Raw genomic sequence first — 23,235 nt, 5'->3', positions numbered from 1 at the left:
TGATATATCAAAATAAAACTGGTCTGGAATGTCCCTTGATGTAAATTGTCCTAGAGATGCGGTACGATTTATATTAGCTGAGGTGCTGTTCCTCCAATTTGTCTAAAATACATGCTGTATGTGATGAAAGTCAAAATCTCAGCAATTAGTTTTTCACTCACCCACATCTCTCATTATGCAGATAAAGTGGGAGTTTCTTTCCCTTTGCATCCTTATGACAGTCTACGTTGCTGAGTAGATATTTGTAGAGAAATGTAAGTTCTCCCAGCATCTCTGCAAGCAGATTTCTGCAATGACACTCATTTTCTGTCCCTCAGTAAGGCCAGCACTGACCAGTGTTCCTTGCCCCCTGACAGGTCTGATTGTGCGGGAGGTGAGCATCGAGATCTCGCGGCAGCAGGTGGAGGAGCTCTTCGGGCCGGAGGATTACTGGTGCCAGTGCGTAGCCTGGAGCTCGGCGGGCACCACCAAGAGCCGCAAGGCCTACGTCCGCATTGCCTGTGAGTGCTAGGCTGGGCAGGGGGGGTGGTGGTGCTTGCCTGAGGAGATGTGCAGTCTCTGCCTTTTCAGGGAGATGTTTCGTTTCCAGCCACGCTGTATTTTGTGCCATTGTTGATGCATACTGAATCTGAGGCCTTCAGAAATATTCACAAGAGTTTCGGTTTATTCTCTTCTTAGGAGCTAAACCTCATTCTCCTATGTGTGGCATCAAAACTAGTATTAATTGAGTACAGCAGTTTTATGTCCCCATAAAAGTGCCTGAAGCTAATGAGTAGGAACCTTAAAAAAGCAAGCTATGGAAAGAGGCAATAGCTGTTCTTTTCACAGAGCCACAGAATGGTTGAGTTTGGGAGGCACCTTTGGAGGTGATCTGATCCAGCCATTGGCTCAAGAAGGGACACATAGAGCCAATTACCCATGACCTTCTCCAAATGCCTTTTGAATATCTCCACAAAAGAGACCCCACCACCTCTCTAGGCACCCTGTGCCACTGCTCTGTCACCCTTACAATGAGAAAGTGTTGCCTGATGTTCAGAGTGAACTTTCTGTGTTTCATCTTCTTTCCATTGCCTCTGGTCCCATCACTGGAAAGAGTCTGGCTGTGTCTTTGTTGCACTCTCTCATCTGGTAGATGGGATCCCTCTGAGCCTTCTCCTCTCCAGGATGAACAGTCCCAGCTCTCTTGGCATTTTCTTGCGGGAGAGCTGCTGCTGTCATCTTTGTGGCCCTTTGCTGGACTACCTCCAGTATGTTCATGTGTCTCTTGTACTGGGGAGCCCAGAACTAATCCCAGCACTCCAGATGTGACCCCACAAGGGCTGAATTATGGGACAGGATCAGCTCTCTCACCTGTTGTCAATGCTTTTTCTCTAGCACAGCCCATTACATCATTAGCCACATTTGCTACATTTCTTACTTAATGTCAGCTTGGTGCCCACCAGAACACCCAGGCTCTTTTCTGTAAAGCTGAAAATATGTATCACTGTAGTCAGATAATAGAGCTGCTGTTCCTTAGCAAAGAAAAAAGTGTGTTTAGCATTATCATGTGATCAGATTGGTAATATGAGTTTGAAAGTGGTCATCTGAACCCCCGTATTTCATCATTGTTATTCATGGCTACTAGCCTCAGTATTTATTTGGAACCATTCCCAGCTTAGACCCCAAGAACACAGGGCAACCAGTTCCCTGAAAACAGATCTGCATTTGACTGTACAAATATTTAATGTTCATTAATTTTCAAAGAGGTGCTTTTCTTTGTAATAGAGTAGTCACACTGGGGACTCCCATTTCTCTTTCACATGATGAAATACTGTTCTGTATAATAGGAAAAAAATATAACATCTAGAATTGCCTTTCTTCCACTGCTTTCACTCAGCAAAAACACAATTTGTGAGAAAAGGTCATTGGAAGCTGGATTTGCAGCATACTTATATTCCCTGCACTGTGCCTAACAATTTATAATAGGATAAGAGAATTCTTCCAGCCAAATAAACCTTTTCACAGACATATTAGAGGAAGGACTCTCTGTCATTATAACTCTCCATTAAAGGCTTGGTTCTCCTTCTGTTCTTGAGAAACTACTACTTGGTTAAATCCTCAAAGAGGAGGTACCTTCTGTATAAACATCCAGATACAAATCTCAGAGGTGCTATTTAAGTACCCATTTATGAATGCTTTTATTCCAAGTAAAATAGGAAATAGGGACCTGCACTTTTAAGTATAGGCCTGCCCTCAGAGAAGAATTTCCCCAGGGCTAAGGAGAATTAAGATTATTGTACAAGACAGTCTTCCTGCAAAAGCAGAAATGCCATTACACGTGTGCATATTGCTTTCTCGTGACAGGAAGCTTTTCAAAACTTTGAGGATTTTCCTTTTTTGTAATGAAACAAAAGAGTGGTTTCAATTCTTTTTTTCTTCCAAGCAGTCAGCACTTCAGAGAGGCTTAGCAATGTTTGAACAGGTTTTTTAGATTATGACTCTGCAGTTAACTCATTCAGTAGAGTCTCATGTCCTGCCAGGTAGGCCCTGACAGATGCCCATTAAATTAACACAGTTTGGAAGTATTTTATATATACTTAAGTGTATTTTACTTGATATTTAAGTAATTTTTGTGTCCTGGCATACCTGTGCACCTAATTCCTATGTAACACATAATCATTATGTGTCAATGCAAGTTATTTTATATCAACTGACATTCCCAGGTGTCCCCATTTCTATTGAAGGTGCCCATAATACAGAGTTTGCTTATTTTACTTACTATATTTTGGAAAGAGGAGAACAATCAGTTCAGTGATTTTTCCAGAGTCTTAGTGGCTTTTTTTTTTCCCAGAAAAGTCTAATTAAACAAACACCAGGGAATTTTAGACGCCTGTAACTCAAATGTGGCTTTGTATTTTACCAAAAGTTTTTTAACCTCTTGTCCCTGAATTTGGGATTCTTGGACAGCTGTGACATAGGCAGGTCACTTAGAGTCCCTGGGATTAAGGATTGAAGTATGAGTCCTTCAATCTGTGGATTCTAAACCAGCAACAAAAGCACATTCTCTGCAAAATTCTCCATTCACAGATTTCTATAAATTTGTCAGGTAACTCCAACCTACTTTTTGAGAACTCGGAAAGATGATGTGGGGAATATGCCTTACTTTGTGATGTCATTTGGTCTGCAAGTCCACTGCTTTAACCTCAGTTACACCAACACTCATCTGCATTCACAACTTTGACTTCTTAGGACTGAATCTGCACTGGCAATAAAAAAAAAAAATTGTGTCATAACAAACTTTCAACGCAGCTGGTTAAGAATTCTGATGGTTACACAGTGTGCCATGAGGCTGGGATAAATGTAGGTTCTATACAGTATTTATTAATCCAGGAAATCAAGGATGTCCAAATCTTAAGAGGGACAGAAGAGTCCATCTCTCCACATCAATCTGTAGCTATAGCTGCTTATTTGTCACCAGTGCAGTCTTCCCTTTTAATTGGCAGAAGAGTGAGCACTGACACCTTTGGGAGAGGTGAGGGCCAATGGAGCATGTAAACTGCTTAAGTAGAATTATTTATCTTAATACCCGAACCTGGTGATTTTATCTTGACAGGTGCAATTGTAGCATAACTAGCCATATCTAGCACATTAGGAAAAGCTTCTCTCCTCTTTCTCTGTCTCTCTCTCTCCCACCCCACCCCTATCTCCCTCTCCCCTCTCTCTCCCCCTTTCTCCCTCTCTCTGTTCATTTACTTCTCCTTTTCTCCTTATCCACTTTCTGTTTTTTCTCCCTTATGCCCTTACGTCTGATTCTGGAATTATTGTGTCCTCTCAAGGGCTGGAGCTGCACTCCATTAAAACAAACAAACAGAAAAATAGCACCTAGCATCACTGTTCACTGAGCGTGTAATAGAATTAACTGAAAAGTAATTTGAAAGTGTGAAAAATGTGCATCCTGGAAAAGCAGCTTGTGTTTGTTTAATACAGGGTCAGGCATGTGTCAGAGAGTACATAACAGCCTTGTCAATGAAAGTTCTCTGTGAAAATCAATTGCAACATTGCTTTGACCAAGAGCTTCAGTTATTCAGGAAAGGAATGATCTATAAATATGGACTAAAGATGCTGCTGGCGTTCAAAGGTTGCCCATGCTGGCAATACAGGCAGGAAAAAAACCTGAGTTTAAAGACAACATTCCAGCTTCCTTAAGTGTTCAGGGCATTTAACAGCAAATCACTGTTGCACTCCTGGATCATGTGTGTGCTGGGAAATTACTCCCTTCTGTGCAGGCTGTTTCTGCAAAGGCATGTTTTTCCTGTTTCACGGAATTCATTGTCTTGGGGCATCAGTCTCCCCATGAGAGCAGAGCTGAGCATTTCATCCTCTTAAACCAGCAGATTTGTCAGGATTAATTTTCACTTTGCCATTTTAGATGTATCAGAAACCAAAAAAGTAGTGATACCTAATGAACATATCCTGGTAGAGCTGGAAAGATACAATAAATTTTCTGAGATATTTGCCTAGGAAAGTGCTAAAACACATTTCCTATTTATTTGCACATTTCTGATTTATTCTAGGCAAATCCTATGAGGAGCCTTAGAAGTCACTAATATGTTTTGATACAGTTTTCCTGCTCAATTAAAAAATTTTCCTGTTGTGGAGAGAGGGAGAAAGGAGGGATTTTGGGCAGCTTTACCTTCAGCTGTGAAAAATGCAGCCGAATATAAAGCTTTATGTGAATTTTCTGTAACAGAGCTGATGCCATTGAGCAGATAAAACTGAACGGCACAAAATTCCTGTTAAAACAATGAATGAGATCTGCGCCTATGTAACCAAAAGTAGAGTCAAACCCACTGGAACATACATCTGATAAAGCCTAAACAATAGCTTCAGGATTTGACCTAATTTTTAGATCAGATAATAAAGGGGTAGCTAAGACAAATTGCTTTGAGCCCCTGTGCATAGAGCTTTTCATTTGCACCACTTTGGTACTGCTGCAGCTTCACTGACTTCATGATGTTAACCCATGCTCTCCTTGAGAAAATATAGTAAAAATTTAAGCCCTTAATCTGCTCCCAGGTTTTGGATTTGTTGAACATCTATGAGAAAATAGAAGCTTTTTCTGTAATTTCTATTACCTGTTTTTCTATATTTTTCTATTTCTTCTATTATCTTTTTTGGTGTAATGGATGTGAATAGCTTATTCTTTTCCTTTATTCACTATCTTAAAATCAGAATTAAAAAAAAAAAAAAACAAGAAAAAGGATTTTTAAAAGCCCTGATGTAGTAAGGAACTGTGCTTGTTAATCTTTTTTTTTAATTCTGTACTAGTTTCCCACGTACTTATCTGAAAGCCTTTATTCTCCCAGACAATTTTTTCAAAGGCATGCAGTTAATATATGCATGTCAGATACTGTATACTGATAAGATAAATGCAGTACAGAAAATTAGATTGGTTCATCTGATGGTTTATCTCTGCTTACAAGGGGTTTGCAGTTATGCAAAGGAGCAGATATGAAAAACAATCACATATTCTTTAGTGATACTTGTTTATCTCACCTTGTAGTGCTGGGGCCCATGCTCCGCGGCACATGGCTGCAGTGCCCTTCTTCCCTCCCTTCTCATACCTGACCCAAGCAGAGCTGTGAGGACACATTCTGCAGCCACTAAAGCATTAGAGCCCTTTGCAATAGGAGCAAAGTTGGGTGGATGTTTAGATAAGCAGAAGGGAGCTAGGAAGGTCAGCAACTGAAAATGTTAATGGGAAGGTACATCCAGGATATCCAGTATTAAGAAAAAACATTAAAATGTGGTTTGTGTACTTTGGCAAGTGTGTGTGAGAGTTAGCAGAGATAGGACCTTAATTCCTTCCTTCCTCGTGTGCCATTTAAGTTGCTACTAATCAATATCCGCTGCTTGGAGTTAATAAAGGGATGACTGAGGCATGTGGTCTTGAGCTGAGATTACTGAAGAGCAGCAGATTACAGAAAGGGCAGCAGAGAGGTTAACTGTGCATTTAGCATATTCAGTCCTACCTACCTCTTTCCTTGTGCTCCTGAAAAGCACTCTTCTGTACCACTTCCCAAGTTAACAGGCGGGACCACTCCCTAATTTAAGAATGCAGTTGCAATAGTAATAAATAGAAATTACGTTGCACTGTATGGAAGAGCCAACTCTATAAATTAGGGTGAACCTGGTGTTTGCATTGCTTAAAAAACAAAAGGAAACTCCTTTACTGAATTAACAGCAATTTAATCCCTCTGTAGGAGCTTTGAGAATATCCTACCTACACTGTCATGCCTAATAAATTGTCATCTTTCAGTACGGTCTGGTTAGGGTCTTAGTGTTGATAGATCCAGCCAGGAAGTTAATAAATTTTTGCTTGTATTTTAGTAGTCACCACACAACTGTGTGAGTTATGTTAGTGCATCAGAAGAGCAACAACAAAACACCAGTTACATAAAGAGTTTTCAGTTTTAGTGTTTCAGTGTCTTGTAAATTCAATTCTACATGTGAATTTGTAATGTACACCTGGTGTTTCTAATGTCTGTCTTTAGTACCTTTAGCACATCTGTTGTGTAAAAAGTCACCTGTTGAGCTTAGGTCATTTGAACATTACATTTAGATTTATTTGAAAAACAAGAAACTTAGGAGTCCATCTTCAATCACCAAATAAAATAATGAATAGAATGAAGTTTATAAGTTGGTTTTCAGGTTAAGCTTACAACCAAATATTGAGCTATCAAGTAAAAATAGAGGAGAACAGTGTGATCAAGGTACACCTGGTAACCCATCTGCTCAGTGGATTCTTGACAAAGTTTGTTTATTTGTATTTTTTACAGTTGTTTCAATACCAAATGTGTTGAGTGGGTCATTCTTCATTATAAGCACAGCCCACAGGGAAGCTGGGTTGCAAAAGACAGTTTAGTCTTACGAGCACCTGTCTGAATTAGCTTGGAGGTAAAAAAGGGAGAGGAAAGAAATGGTTTTCTTGCAGACCTGTAAGCAGTGAGTCTCTAGAGTCATTGGGGTATACTGTTATCCCCAGCTGGCTGAAGATGCCATTGACAGAATGAGGGCTGGCCAGTCTGCACCTCCCATTTGTTCAGGCTGAAAATACAAAGGAAATGAAAGAGGAGAGAAGGTCCTGAGCTCATGCAGATTGTCTTGCAGATGGTAGCCTGGCAGGCAAAAGGTGTTCCTTTCCTCATTCTGTAGCCCAGGTCAGTGGATAGGGCAGCCTGCATCCCCAAAACAAGGTGTGCTCTTCCAAGAAGTTGCTGCAGTCCCCCTCAGCTGTTTGGCCTTGGAAGCTCATGCTGCTTCCTGGCTATGTGGGCCACCAGAGGGCTACAGACAAGCTGAGCCCAAGTCATGAGCTGCCAGGCATCTTTGGAAAGGTGGAAGTTCCACCATCCGTGATGTTCCTCTCCAGACTGAGAAGGTGGCTGTGTCAGCCTCATGATGCTGCAACATTTGTCTTTAGGACTGGCCAGAAGTGAAACAGCCCCTCCAGAAAAGGAAAGAGTAGCACAGAGTTGTGCATTGAGGATTAAGACAGAATTTTGAGGTGTTTAGTTATTTCCTCAGTCTTCAGCTCCAGCTGCCAAGACATAGGCCAGCTGAGAGCCCAGCCCTGTCCAGCTGCAATCCCATTCTGTGAGCAGCAGTGCTCTGCAGGAGGGCAGGAGGCTTTGATCAATGCCCAGTGTGCAGCTGGTACTGCAGGGGACTCTGCAGGGCAAGACACCACACTTAGAAAAGCCATTGATAGAGGTTGCGGGGGGATACCCTGGGTTACAGACTGATGACACTCCTGTGATTGTCTCACTGGAAATCTGGTTTGATGTAATTAATAACAGAGCTGGAACCACACAAGAACAAAATGGAAAAGGAAGAGGTTTTTGTACCTAACCTTTCCATTGCTTACCCACCAGTGTGATCGATCCCCTTGCAAAAGTCACAGACTCAGCAGTGAACATTAAAGCAAGGCCAAACTATGCCTGACAGGGCAGGGTTTCTTACATTTAGATTTGCAATTCAGTATTTATTAGATTTTTTTTGAAGGAAAAAGGTGCCTCTCAACTCTATCCACATTGTGGAAAGTGATGGAAGAGACCCATTTTACAATATTAGTCATGTTTCTGGAACTAAGAATCAGTCATCAAGTTTGGGAATAAATGCACTGAGAAGAGTTTTCGCAAGCTTGTGGATTCTCTTTCATTTTATAAAGTATCAGTGACATTTTACCAGTCTTTTCCCACAATTTTTTTTCTGTTTGAATGTTTTTATTAGGCCAGGTAAAATTAAAACAAAATTGAACCTTGCCTCTTGAGAACACTCTCAGGGAAGAAGTGGTGGAACTCTTGAAATTGTGGTTACATATCACATATTGGTCCTCTAATAACAGCTAAAATTTTACCAAGCCACATTCATTTTTTTTTCTAGTGTTTTTATTGCATTTTTTGCTTTTGATGTGTTTGGTTTTACGTGGATGTCTGTATATGCTTGCCTTTATAAAGCAAGCTATCTTCTGTATGGAAATGCATACTTTTTTTGGAGGTCTTTTCTCATTCTTAAACCCTTGTTTCTCTGAAAACACACACTGTACATATTTCTCTCAGTAGCCGTATTTAATACGACAGTTGCATAGAAAAAAAAATGGATTTTTTTTTTTCTTTTTGTGCTCCTAAATCTTGCTGATATTTTAGATTGTTTGTTCTGATCCTGTTCAGTAAACAGAAGGAAAGTTGATGTTGGAGTTACTAGAAGAAGAGAGTCTAAAAGGTCTACCAAGGGCAGAAATCCATCTTTCCCTGACAGTAATGCTGCCTTGGTCTGTTTGTCTGGTTTGCATCTAATTCCTGGCTGACAAGTGTCCGTTTTTCATGCTCATTCATTAGTCACCCTTGCATTAGCACCACATTGAAGCACCTGGTCTGTCTCTTATCACATTTCTCAGAAATGATAAAAGATATCCTTATAGTTTTACCCACCCACACATCACAGTAAAAAACCCAGAACAACAAAGAGATAAAATATATTTGATTAAAAAAAAAATAATAGGGTTGTTCTTTGCTCTTTCTTAGAAGCTGACAGGTAGAAAAGGAAGGGGGAAATGACTTCCTGTATAATCTATTACCTTTTGCAGACAAAAATCCAACTTCTGAGTGTCTTGTAAGATAAAAATGTGTTAAACATATAATGAAGTAATTTAGCAGTGCATCAAAAATTAGATCTAATGCCCCTTTGTCCAAAAAGCATAGCAATTCAGAAGTGAAGTTAACATGGTGTACATTGAGAGTTTGATTTCCCATTATTTTATTTCAGTTTTATGTTTATGAAAATTCCCTTATTTCCATGCAGCTCTTTTGCAGCCTTATGTCCTTATCAGAGAGGGTTGTGCAGAGTATTTCAGGAGTCTTGGAGGGAAGTCTCACCATAAGTATGCTGTAAACGTGCTGCAATATATGCCACAAGAGCCCCCTCTGAATTCACTAGGACTGTGCTTTAGTAAGGAAAATAGTCTGGCTCAAGGTGGCAGACCAGAATTTTATTTGCTGCCTTTGGTTTCTTTTATGAGCACAGCCTTGAAGGGAAGGTAGAGGTGGGGTAAAGCACCTGGTGGGGGTGCAGGCTGTCACCTGAGCCTGGCAGTGACATCCCTCTAGTCAGAGAGCTGGTGAAAGACAGTATGGGCCCTTCAGCACCACTGTCCACTCCAGCTCGTTCCACTATGAGGAATATTACCTGCAGAAGGGGAGGAAGAGTATTGCTAACACCAGCAATATAGGATTATTCTACATTACCAAACTAATAATGAAAAGAAAGTGCAGCTGCCTTTCTCTCTTGTCCCCCCAATGGAGGGTAAGGGAATGTGCTCTCTCAGCATCTCAGTAACAGGGCTGCTGCCCACTTGAGACTTTAATAATGCACACTGCCTCTTCACAGGCAGAGAGGTCCTGATCCAGAATGGATCAAATGTTTTATTGATTTGCTTTTCCAGGTATATTTTTTGAAGATTATTAAAGCTTCTTTGGGATGTATTTTATTAGTCTCTTACCATTCTCTGGGAAAATGAATCCCTTCTGTCCCCGCTCACAAGCAATTGTAACTTATATGACACGTTGAGAAACTGAAAAGTGTTATTGAAAATACTCTGCTTGGGAAAGATCCAAAGTCCCTCAGTACATTAGCAAGCTCACCCACTCCCAGCTGACAGTTTCTGTGATGACTATAATTGTTAAATGGCAAAGGAAGCTGAAGATTGGAGAATTAGAAGGATGTCGTTGTTACCCACAGAAATCATAGTAAGGGCCATAGAGAAAAAGCAGTCATTTCCAAACCCAGTGCTGTCCAAGCAGGGTGTTTCATGATAGTTACAGCAGATGAGGAAGATGTTTGTCCAGGCCCTTGGCTTTGTCACCACTTAAAAACTCATCTCGTATATGTCACAATGAGCCAACCTTGAGCTTGGTTAAGTCAACTAACCATAAGTGCCCTGCACTGTTACCATCTGGAGCCATTTGTAGGTGACATGGCTGCTGTGGAAGGTGGTGGGATAAAGCTGTGAACACGTGGGAGGGAGCCAACAGGATATAAGAGCTCCCAGTCTTGTAAATACACAATTATGTACCTTTACCCCTGCCAAATTAGTATAATAGTACTATTTAATTACTCAATAGTATCTAATGGCTCCTTTGAGAACATTACTGCCTATTATGTCAAAGGCTCTACTTAGTGTATTTTTAGTTTGTGGATCATTGAAATGCTTGAACCCAACAGTGCCATTAGAGCATCCTCCCACAGCAAGGCCCTGTGGGTGGGGCAGCCAGGAGAGCAGAGAGTTCATCTCGCCTGCAGCAGCACCACTGCAACTGTTCCCAGGGAAAAGGGGCTCTTCATACCCAGCCATTCCAGCTCTTGGTGACAAAGATTTTAAAGGAGGATTTTTTTTACTGTTATTACACGTTTCTAGATCAATGCTATTTACTTTTGCATGCACTAAAACTTGGGGATTTTTCTAAAGGCAAGTGCTTTGTGGGAGAGGTGATTATTGTGCATGTGAGGCAATGTAGAACTAGAGCTCTGTTAAATATTTCAGATAGGTAGGTAGGACAGTAAATCAACATGTCAAGAAAAATATTCAGATTATTATCTAATCTTCCTCTACTGTCTTCAGCCTGAACACCTGAAAGCTATTATTAATATGCTATTTAATACTGTGCTTATATGCTTCTATTACTATTGCAGTAACTTTCTCATTTTCCCTCAACCATGATATTAGAGCACAATAATTGCAGTGTGCTTGTGTGTGTACCTGCTAAATGCACTAAGGTGTACCTGATGTAGAAGTAATCCTTTTCTTCTGAAGATATCTGTGGAACTAGCAATAATATGATCTTATGGGTACTGCTAGCAATATAGCCCCAGCTGTTTGCTGATTTGAAGCAAACTACATTATCCTGACATTATTTGTGCCCAGGATACCAATCAAGCCCACAGGATGGATGAGGAGCCTGGGCCCAAAGAAGAATGTGTGCTTCCCAAGAAACCTACCAGCTCCTAAAAGCACTGTTGGAAGAGCTGTTCATTTCAATGTTTAACATGCAGAACTGCAGCAAGCCAAAACTCAGAATTTTGCCCTTGGAATGACTCCCACCCATGGGCACCTGGAGGGTTTAAGATTTACTCAAATGGAGCCATATAACCCAGATATCCACTGAGTGGCCTGTCAGAGAGGATGGGATGAAGCTGCTGCTGCTGGCAACTCATTGGGAGGTCTGTAGAGACATCAGACACTTGCTGTGGTTGCTGTCCCATGAACAAGCCTCACTGGCTTGGAATAACTCCAGTGTGACAGGGATGCTGACAGGCACAGCCTGGTAAAACTTACCATGTCACCCTAAGAAACGTTCATGTCCAGATTTTTGCTCCTCCTCTTTGCCCTAAGTAATCCGGTGTTTTAGGGTAAAGCCCCCTTCAGCAAGAGCTGAGGTTGGAATGGTGGATGGGGTTTGTAGTGAGGTGTAGCTGTGACATTGGCATGAGCCTCCTTTTGACAGGAGGTAATCCCAACCAAACACAGAGCTGGAGGCAGCAATTTCTTACATTGCTGCAGTAGGGTGTACCAAAGCTTATCTTTGGTGCCTTAAACTGTGGCCATAAATCTTGTCCCATCAGAGGGGCTCTCAGTGTCCTGCCCTGTGTGCCAGAGGGAGCAAGAATGCTTCTGGTGGGAAAGAAAGTATGGGGCTGCTTCTCTCATGCCTGTGGTACAGAGGAAGGACTGAGATTCCTCAGTTTCACTGGGTAAATGCTTGGATGTCAGAAGTTTGCCACTATATTGAGTTAAAAATGAGCATCTCCAGCTGTGACAGAGCTTTCTCATGGTACCATTAAACTGATACTGAATTTCAAGTAGCTGAACAATCATGTTTTCCCTATATAGGATAAGAGAGGTCTCATGACATTTAAAGTTTCAGAGTATCAGAGGAGCTGATTTCGGTGGCAGCCACCCCATCTCCTTTTCCATCTCTGCATTTGCCAGCCCCAGGTTTTGCCTTTTGGTAGCACTGATGCAGTTCTTTATGGATCAAATCTTAAGCAGGTCTTAGAGGTAATCTAGGAAAAAAATAACTCTTTGCATGGTTTATTTGTAAACCGGTTCAATTCAGTGATCTGTTTTCCAGCCCAGTCATAGGTTATGGCTTCCAAATATGAAATATCTGGCTTTTAAATTGTTCCCATATGACTTTGTCTTGTTGCCAATATGACACAAATATTTGTGCAATCTCACTGTGAGCTGATGTACAGAAATAGTTTGACTTTAGAACAAGAAGTAAAACAAAAATAACTGAGTTGTAAAGTTTTTGAAGTCAGGCCAGGTCTTTGATGTGACTTTGAGCATGGCTTCACATCCATTTGCAGAAGGAACTGGCAGCAGGGAGAAATATCCCCAGTAGCTACTGGGGCTGAACGCTCAGCTCTCCAAAGCCACATCCTCCCTGGCACAGAGGAGAGGGTGGCAGTCCATGGCAGAAACATAGGGATAGTGATAAGGAGGGAACTTCTTACGTCCATTTTACCATCAGTGCAAAGATGTTACAGAAGAGTACAAAAAGGCCAGACTTTGCAGCTGTCCAGTACAATGAACTGGTCTGATCTTTGGAGATACATTTGATGCCCTGTCAGTTTGCCACATTTCTGTGGTGCTGTGGAGGGATCCAAACATGGTTCAACTCCTTGAAGTGACTTTTTATTATTATCATTATTATTACTACGTTGTTATTATTATTAATAATAATAACTTAGTGCTACAGGGATAATGATAAGGTGTAGACTTATTGGCTAAAGCTATAGAGTTCATGCTTATGAGCTAAAAGTACATTAAATCACAGCATGAGCATTTTCATCTATGAGTTTAAGGCAACTCAGTTTATATGCTGTAGTTTTACAAATTTATTTAGTTTTCCATAACTTTCTTTAGTACTTCACTGGTATAGTTTATCAAACAAAAATTATTTGAAAAAGGGACTTGTTTCACTTTTTGTTCTGTGTCTGGACATAACCCTCCACAGGAAGCCTTGGTTGCTCACTGGGTTCACACGCTGTACCACAACATAAGTATTAAACCCACAATGAAATCTTTGCTTAATGTTGGAATAAAGTGAAAACATGACCCAGACTTTTTTTAATGCTTTATTTTACAGGGAGCAGAACTGCTGTTTTCTTTGTCTCTTGCATTTATCCAGTATGGTAATCAAATATAATATAAATGAATGTCTGATAATAATGTTAATTATTTTATTTTCATCTCCCTTCTCAGATCTCCGGAAAACTTTCGAGCAGGAGCCCTTAGGGAAAGAAGTGTCCCTGGAGCAAGAGGTCCTGCTCCAGTGCCGTCCCCCTGAAGGCATCCCAGTGGCTGAGGTGAGCAACAGCAGCAGGGTCTGGCACTGGGACATCCTCAGTAAGGCCTGATGGGTGGCTAATGGTGCAGTGACTTACAGCAGGGCGTGATGAATGGGCGCTGATGGAAAGCTGACTGACTGCTGCTCATAGGCAAGATTGATTGGGACCTGATTAATGGCTCTGGGTTGTGGTGCCTTGCTGGGCAGAGCTGCAGGCAGTTCGGTTTCAGTTTTTTTCTTCCCTTTGAAAAATCACAACTATATCTGGCATCCAGAGGACATGTAGCTGGGGGAACATATTAATACCAGCCTGCTATCTTTTGTTTTGCTTTTAAAGAAAAAAAAAATCACTTATTCTGAGGGGCACCTTTCAAACACGTTTTAATTTTTAGTTTGCCAGACTATAATCCACTCACATGTGTATGCACCACCCTGCCAACTTGGCACGAGAGGATGTGATACAATACAGGCTCCCAGGTAAAGCAGCACGAGGTTTGGGAAAGTAGAGGATGTATTTGCCTAATAAGCCATCTTCAGGGCCTTAGCTGTTTTTCCTACTGGCTTTTAAGCAAACCCAGAGTGGGTAGCCTGTTCTCCCCCTGCAGGAGCCAGCCTGCCCTTCAGCAGAACCTGTGCCTGACAACAGCAGTGAGCAGCAGCTTCCCTAAGTGCAGCAGTGCCTCCAGCTTCAGACTCCCAGCTCATGGAAGAGGGGTCCCTGAGTCACAGGGAGGCCTCTGAAATCCTAAATCCACTGTGGCTGTTATGAGAAAAATTGATTGCTAATGACGGTAATTCCCCTATCTGAATTCTCTTCGGTTTTCCTCTACCAGGCACAGAAGAAACTGTTGCCAATTTGCATTAGGATAAGTCAGACTGTCATGGCTAAGTAGCAAAGTGGTTGTCACTCAGCGCTCATGGCTGATTTCTCAGGAGATGAAGCTTAAAGTGTTACCTCCCCATCTAACCCAAGTTTAGATTTAATCAGAATTGCAGAAACGTATCCACAAACATCAGAAAGAATAATTAGCACAGAAGATTTTTCCCACTTTCTTGTTCTCTTGGCTGTTTTCTTTCCCCATTAAGATCTCCCAAACTGAAAAGAGTGTTTAGGTCTGCCGAGCCAGCTTGCTGACAACTGTAATATTAATCAATTGGGTTTCATCAGCAACTTAGGAAAATAAAACCCCGCTGCTTTCTGATGTTTCTTTGCATCAAGTCAGCATCTTGTTGTACCATGACAGGAGTTTTTGCACTGGGATGTGTTATTCAGGCAGGGCAGGGTAGTACTGGGGAACTTCATTACGTTTGCTAGAAGCAGAGATTAATGCTGGCGGGTAGGTTCGTTTTTGTGCAGTGTTACAGGCAGCTCTGGAATTTCAGCAGCCAGGCCGATTGTTCCCTCAGAAAGGTCTGTTATACCCAGGCGCGTGGCTGAGGCCCAAACTGCATAATTTAACATGATTTGTGGAAAGTGATCTCTGAAAAAATCCTCTGTGAGCTGCTGCCATAGCAGTTGTGCTTTTTCCTGCCTTCTAGTATCCTGCTCGCTCTGTCAATAGCCCTTCATGATGGTGCATTGAGTGACTCTGAATCTTATTTGTACCATGGTCAGGGCAGACACCAATTAACACTTGGCAGGCTCAGAAATCTTATACTCCCTATCTGACATTCAAAAGAACCATTCTCAATGTGGGTTTTTTTCCTCTTCTGACTTTTGAAGTCAGAAAGAGATCAAACACCCAGATTGGACAGCCGCCTAATACAGCCTCTTTGTAGATTCTTTCCAACACTATTAAAAGAACAAAGACCTGAACACTAATGAATATGAATACCTTAATGTGACACTTTATTACAGCCACTTGCTGAAGCTAGTAAGATAAATTTAAGAAAAAAAAAAAAAGGAGAGATGAAAGATAACTTGGTGGGTTGAAGGATTACATGATTATTTTAATTTAAAGATGAATGAGTTCTTTGTTTAAGACTTCATTTATTTGTTTGGAGAAGTTTCTGATGTGATGGTACAGGTAACTATTAGAAGGGCTTAGGAGAAGGCAGGCAGCAGACGGTGGCTGTTTTCTATCTTGTTGAAACACTGCTTTGATTCCAAGTGGAGTAGGGTAATGCCTATGCTGCAGCTGTGAGCAGCATTTCCAAATGCTTTGGTGAGCATGTGCTTTAGATTCTTCACACTCTGGAAACTGTGTTTTGTTTAGGATTTTTTTCTTACTGGTTTCTGAAGGAGCCACTGTGTTTAACACCAAAACAGATGAAGAGAAGCTTACACTGTGAGACAGTACAAAATGCAGTCTAATGTGTGCAGTGCTGGAGTCCAGAGTCCCAATGTCTTTTGCTTGCTTTTTCTCTTTGATTCTATTCTCCCCCTTCATTCTCTGTTGGGTGTTTAGTTTGTTTTTCTTTTTTTCCTGGTATTTCAAAGTGGTGAGAACAAGCATGCTCAGGGATAAATTCTGTCCTCTTTTCAGTATCTGGGGAATTCAGGCTTATCATTCCCAGCATATTTAATTGCAATTAACTGTGTCAAGCTCTTATGGATCAATGCTAGAGCAGATCTTAGGAGTACTGAAAAGCTGAACCTCACAGCAACATACAGCTTCCTCAGAGGGCAAGAAGGACAAAGACAGAGATGGGCAGGCAAAGCTTTTAAAGCAACACTTACCAGTCCCTCAGATCCACTAGTACATGACAAGCATTAAAGCAGGCTCAGGTCATGGGCACTATGAAAAAAAAAGAAAAAGTCAAAATCCAAATACAAACAGATGTGTTAAAATACACCAGCCTCAGGGTCTGAGGTCAAATCAAAGTGCATCTCCTTGTTCACTTGGGACAACGTAAGGAACTAAGGGTTTCCATGGTCTCTGGAAAAACAGAGATATAAACAGAGATAACAGAAATATCATCTCCTGTACTGTCATACACCCCTGCCCACCAGCCCCAACCAGCGTGGGTGTCAGCTGCACCCTGGTATCCCTCCCCACTCCCAGGTTTATGGCCATATCAAGCTGTACAAAGCTACAGGTTCTGAACCACCCCGGTAAAAACAGTTTGGGCTGTTCCAGTGCATGGCCCAGGCAAGCAGCAGAAGGACCAGCACAGGTGCTGCTACACTGAGGTTTGCACACATAGCTGAGGGGGGAAGGGGCAAGCTCACATGTTCCTCCTGTGACAAAAAGAGAAAAAAATGAGTGGACATAGAAACAAACAGCACCCTGCCCTAGCTCTATGCTTCTCTGCCTTCTGCTTTCCCCCAATGGGGAGAAGTAGGGTGAGGTGGTGAGATCAGCAGTGTGACCTGCCAGCCTCGTGCTCAGTGGAAATCAGACAGTAGCAGCTCCCCAGCATGAACAGAAACATCCATTTCAGTTCCACTCTGCTCTCTGTGTGTGATTTTCTAAACCTAATCTGAGAAGGCAGGAAGGATCCATTCTGTGATGCTCCAACAGTAATGGCTGAGTTGTTAGCAATTAACCCCTTAGCTCATTTAACTTGTTCTTTGAAAGACACCGGTATCGTATTGCACGTGATAAAATATAGTTAGAGACACTGAGTCACATCAAATTAGCTCATTTGGGTAGGTTATAGATCAAAACACAAATGAGATGTAAGATTGGTTAATATGCCATAAGCTGCCAGATGAACTTTTGCATTGAAATGTATGATTTGTTGAGCCTTTAACAGGGAGATAATTGCTTCTTTAATTTTAATTGAGGTGTTTCACACAGTAATTTAATTGCAGAACAGGGTATAGTGTACAGTTTGGTGACCCAGTTGGGTTTAAAACTGTGGGTGATATTTATCCACATTCATGGCTTTAATTAGGAGCTAGAGTAAGGGGGAAAGGATCACTGAGTCAAGAGGCAGAAGAGAGTGTTTTGCCGAGTCAAGATGACTGTGACACAGCTGAAACTTTTTTCAGCTGCTCTTGCCCAGGCAAAGGCTGGTGGAAGCTAGGGACTCCTACAAATAGGCAGCTTCATCTAATTGATTATTAATATGACTGCTGTTTGTATTGTTTCCTGAGAGCCTCTTATGTTTTGCAGTAGTTATCCCTTAATTGGGAGTTCATGTGTGTGCATTTCCATGCAGGTGTGTGTTACTGAGACAGTGTTTTATATTCACAGCAGGAAAACCAGCTCCAGGAGAGACAAGTAGAAGAGTTTGTGGCCACAAATGCTAATTGCTGAAAAGTTGCACTGTCCTTTGCAGTGCCTTGTGACATACAGCAGAACTGCCTTTGGGTGTCAGTGAGAGGAAGAGTGGGGAGGGGGAGGCAGATTTGTGTAAAGAAGGAGCACAGCCCAAAATGAATGAGGGCTGCTCATCCTTTGCTTTGGAGAGGCATTGGGTAAGGTCTGGCCATGCAGGCCTGTCCTCAAAAAGTACAGGATAAAGCACCCTGCAATTTTCAGCACCTGGCCCTACATTTCTATCTCTCTTAACATACATTTTACCCCCCAGCCTACTGGTGGGTAGTCGAGTCACTCTTGCAAAGTGTGAGACATAGGTTACAACCTCCTGCTTGAAGAACAGGAGGAGCAGGATTGCAGTTGGATTTGTGCTTTCCTGGGAAGTACCCTGACTACTAGATTATTAGATAGCCTTGTTTTTAACATTTCCTACCAGTTCGTTTCCACAGTACAGAAACCCATGCCAAGGAGCAAAGGTCTTCTGGCAGAACTGCTCTTTTGGAGACCTGACTTTTCCATGGGCCATACCCCTGTACTTTTCCTTTCTAGTCCAGTTCCACTGATGCCAGTATAAGTGAGGGCAGAGCATGCTCCAAAGTGAATCCAGTTGCTGTATAATTCAGTTCAGGAAGGGATTATCTGTGGGATTGGAGAGCAGTCAGATTTCTAGTACCTCCATGAAATACTACAATGGGAGATTTTCTACAAGAACTCTGACCTGAACCCTGATAGCTTATCCTCTTCTGTGGCAAAGACAGCTCTGGGATTCTGGTTTAGCTAACACAACCTATCTGTCCATATGCCCTCATGGTGCCAAAAGTGCCAGTCAACATGTGAGCTATGGGCCTCCAGTTCAAGCTCCTCTTTCAGGTGGGAAAAGTAGCCCAGGAGCTTGTGATGGCCCCATAGCAGGTGCTGTGGTTTTCATTTAATAATGCCATGATCTGTGTTTGAATTTGAGACTCTGTGGAATAAAGTTCTCCATCTGCTACTACCAGTCCATCTCAGAAGTTTATTCTGAGGCTTAACTTCCCAGTTGTGCATAAAGTAAAGCTGTAATGGGGCTGGAGACATCCAGCATCTGTACATACACCATGCAAGCAGAAAGCTGGATATACGTATAATTACGGAAGTATTTCCACAGCAGGAACAACAATTCCCCTTATTGGCAGCAGAAGTACAATAAGAACAACTGAACAAAACACCATGGTTGGTTTGCATTTGCTGTCTCATTCTCAGTATGTTTTGCAGTCTCTCAGAGCTGTAATTTCAGTTGCTTTGGAGATCACTTATTTTTCCTTTTATTTTCAAACTTAAATGTGATGAAATATCTTTCCAGTAAATAGTACATAGAGGACAGCATCCTCTTCAGCAGACAGTTGCTGGGATGATACCAGATACAAAATCAAATAACATTCTTCAAAGATGCACTCAAGTCTCACGGCACCTAAAATTGTTGCTGGCTCATATGAAAACTGCTAGAGTTTTCTCAGTCTCACTTAGACATCTTGTACTGTGTCCAAATTGGTAGTTAGTCAGTTAGTTTGTTTCACAAATACCTTATTACTGGAGTGTGTGTGTGTGTGTGTGTGTGTTACAATCCAGGTGAAGCCGGGGAGCTGAGATTTCTCTGTGGCTGTTGGAGGTGATGCCAGCTCAGCAGGGACTGCTGCAAGGCAAGCTGTGCCACTGGGACCAGTTGGCACAGCTGCAAAGAACACCAGCCACAATCCAGAGTGGATGCAGAACCAGATGGAAAGCAATCCTGCTGTGTCAACAAGGCATGGGGAAGGCATGGGTGCAATGTTCTCGCCTTCCAAAATTACAAATTACCTTTCATCAAGGCAAGTCTCTTGCTGCTCCCAGATGTTTGCATCTTGTTTCTTGTGGAAAATGGCACTGGCAGGCTTTGCCTGTGTCTGGAGGGTAAAAGACTTGCTGTTTTCAGCAGGTGCTTCTTACTCTGAAGGTGACCCTAGGGCAGGTTGGTGCAGAGAAGGCAAAGAGCAACGGGGATTGAGAACTCAGACCCTGCTGACTTAGCTCTTGAGATTGCCAGATATGTAGGCAACAACTCTTATGATCAAGAGGGTAGCATCTAGATGAGATCATATTCCTTTTCCATCCTTGGGTTTCTTCCATAGCAGATGTGTTTCTGCTCTACCAGTTTCTAAAACAGTCATGCATATGCAAGTGTGCCAAGAGATTTAAGTGCCTAGGAATGCTGGTAACTTGGTATGGCTAAATTTGTATCAGGAATTAGCTTCTGTAATAGGTTTTCCTGTGTGTGTAATCGCTTGTGTGATTTATGTTCCCTGTGTTCATTTGGTCTGCACAGAAGCCTGGCCTGGCTTTGCAAGTCTTAATCTGTGTGTGCTGCTGCTGTAAACACCCTGTGGCAGCACAGGGCTGGCCAGAGCTCCCAGGTAGAGCTGAGGTGTTATTGCAGTTTTCTGCTCTTGCTGGTGGTCTTGCTTTTCATGTTGGGTGGCATGTGGCAGGTTCCTTCTGTTAATTAGAACAAATGTGCCAATTATGTTAATGTATCTCCCGATACCAATCAGTGAATGATTAGAGACAACACATCTGTCTCTCACCAGGGAGCAGGATGACAGAAAAGACACTACAAGGTATGTTGTTCTAAATTAGGGACACCTTGGATCATGCCTTCCCCTGCTGGCCAGAGGGACGGCTCCGTCTCCTGCAGGCTCACTTGCCAGCCCATTAGCAGCCCTGGATGTGCAGCTCCAGTGCAGCTGGCAGGATCCGTGTGCCTCATGGAACTGCAAGTTGCATCCAGAGTGCTAAGGAGCTCTGGCCAAAAGGTAGCTGGCTCCAGGTGTGCTCCAGCTTCTCAGCATCTGTGGATTCTGTTGGTCAAGTTTTCATTCACCACTCTCACATCTCAACTGAGCGACCTTCTCTTGCTAGTCAGTTTGCAAACATATAACAAAAATATCTTCTTGTGTAGAAAACTAGGAAGAAGAGAAAGGATTTTGTGTCTACTTTGTTCCAGAGGTTTAGTATATGAGAAAAAACATGTGTATGTTGTTGTAATTGTAATTTTCCATAGCTGTCATCCCCCAGAGGATACACTTACCCCATCCTTCATGGCATAATTTTTGCCAATTAAATGATTGCTGTTATGATAAGGAAAAAACTGATCCCATGCTTTTTCTACATATATGCATGACCATCAGTACATTTATCAATAACAGCTGGAGGGGTGTGTCTGATTTAATTGAATACATAGAGCTAGGTACATGTTCAGGAATTGTTCTGATTATAGCTAGTAAATATACATCCTTAATATTTAGGCAGAAGCAAACATCTACTCTAGAACATCTCAAGAGAGATGAAAAATGGAAGCATGAAGGTGTGATTTGGTATGACCTTGAAGTCAGGCTTTTGTGCACTTTGAAGAGCCCATTTATATCCTGCTGGTCCTCTGTCCACTTGCCTGAAGGTGTACAGGTCTCTGGCACACAAGTGTCCAGTGCCTTAGCTGCCAGTAACTATTATTCAGGCTGCAGAATTAAATTCAGGATATGTTTCTGCACTGACTGGATTAACAGCCTATTTCTGCAAGGGGGCTGCACCTTGGGGAATGACATGGCATCAAAAGAGATCGTTGCTTTTAACTTCTGTGATAACAGTTTGCATACTTGTCACTTATAAATCAAACTGTCTCATTCTACTTGCTTCTCTTCTGTATTTGACACCTGATCTCTTCCTTCTTACGTGACAGAACAACCCTACTCCCACCTACTTAGGTTACCTCAAAAAAAATAATCTGAGGTTTGGAGGTACTGAGCACTGCAGTCACCTGCACGATAAAAATTAGGTCCAACAGTAATTGAAAACAAGTACCAACAACAGTCTCACATATTGTAGTTTGTTTAATTAGTCCCAATTTCTACAAGGACTGAGGGAGAAAATACAATGACTAGAGGGGTGTTCTTTTTTTTTTGTGTTGCTCTACTGATGGCTAAAATATGTGTGAAAGGAGACTCCCACTGCTTGTCAAATCATCCATCAGTTCCTTCCTTCAGATTTGACATTAGAGTTTGCAACATTAAAAGACACCATAAAAACCTGGATGCCAGAAGACTGAATTAGATATATTTAAGAGATACCTTGTAAAAGAGATGGCATTTAGATTTGCATATGCAGTACTCATGTCTTGGCAGAAAAAAAAAGACATCCTGTTGTTCTTCAAACTTTTACCGTTAGTAAATTCTGTGAGACATTAGGTGAAAAAGGATCTTTTTCCTAAGAGATTTGGTGTAGAGCCAGAGGCAATATACTGAATTATACAGAGCTGCTTTGTTTTGGGATTTTTTTTTTTATATTGGCAACTTCTCTTTTCATATTATCTTTAGTGGTTTTGCAGGGATGATAGGGAATTCAATGCTTAGAGTTTTAATTTTGTCTACTCATTTGAGACCCAGATTGAATATGTATGTGTGTTTTTGCAGAGAGAGAAAATGTTGCAGAGTAGTGGAAAAAAGAACCATGTGCTTGGGCCTGTAGCCTTGAGGGCACCAAAGGCTGCTAGAGTATATTCTTGGATGGGCATACCAGAAATATTTTAACTGAGCCTTAGATCATGTAGACTGTAGTCCTGTCCTTACTGCTGTCCTGGTGTCCTCAGCATGCAAAATGGGGGAAGAGTACAGGCAGATTTGAAAGTGGGATGTACACAGTGTGTGTAGCCTCTTTTACAGCCCTGGCATAACCATCCCAGAACTAAACAGTGACATTAAAACCAAAGAAATACATGGGTTTTGTGTGAGAGGCAGCAGTTAAATGGCATACCACTGATGGAGATAAGCTCCTGGCTTGTTTTGCAGTCTAGAATTCATGCAGACTCAGCCTGCAGGTGAGGAAGGAGCTAAATATTGCCATTGACTGAACAGGAATCTGTCTGTCTTGATTACACCTGAAACCTATTAGGATTCAAGAAAGGCGGAAAAAAAAAGTCATTCTGTCAAGGAAAAACAGATTATTGACTAAGAGCTTGTATCTTCCACAGTGAAACATGATTGTGATAGTGACAGAAATACAGCCTCCAAAGTTTTATGTCTTTTTCTTCCTCCCCTGTTCCTTGCAGACACACGTATCCATTTCCAGAGCCC

At 41.8% G+C, this 23,235-nt stretch overlaps 1 protein-coding gene across 2 annotated transcripts in view; it reads left to right on the top strand.

The window, feature by feature from the left end:
• UNC5C (unc-5 netrin receptor C) overlaps positions 1 to 23,235 on the top strand; it is a 251,049-nt gene that overhangs the window by 173,514 nt on the left and 54,300 nt on the right. For both annotated transcript variants that reach the window (XM_071431659.1, XM_071431660.1), the window contains exons 3-4: positions 357 to 500; positions 13,805 to 13,908. In XM_071431659.1, the coding sequence (XP_071287760.1) occupies positions 357 to 500; positions 13,805 to 13,908 (248 nt within the window). The remainder of the gene's footprint in view (positions 1 to 356; positions 501 to 13,804; positions 13,909 to 23,235) is intronic.

The sequence above is a fragment of the Agelaius tricolor genome, unplaced genomic scaffold (assembly GCF_023055355.1).
Source record: "Agelaius tricolor isolate 1412-34295 unplaced genomic scaffold, bAgeTri1.0.p SCAF_8, whole genome shotgun sequence".
Classification (NCBI taxonomy): Eukaryota; Metazoa; Chordata; class Aves; order Passeriformes; family Icteridae; genus Agelaius; species Agelaius tricolor.
The sequence above is the reverse complement of the archived record's forward strand: the minus strand, read 5'-3'. Positions and strand labels throughout refer to the sequence as shown.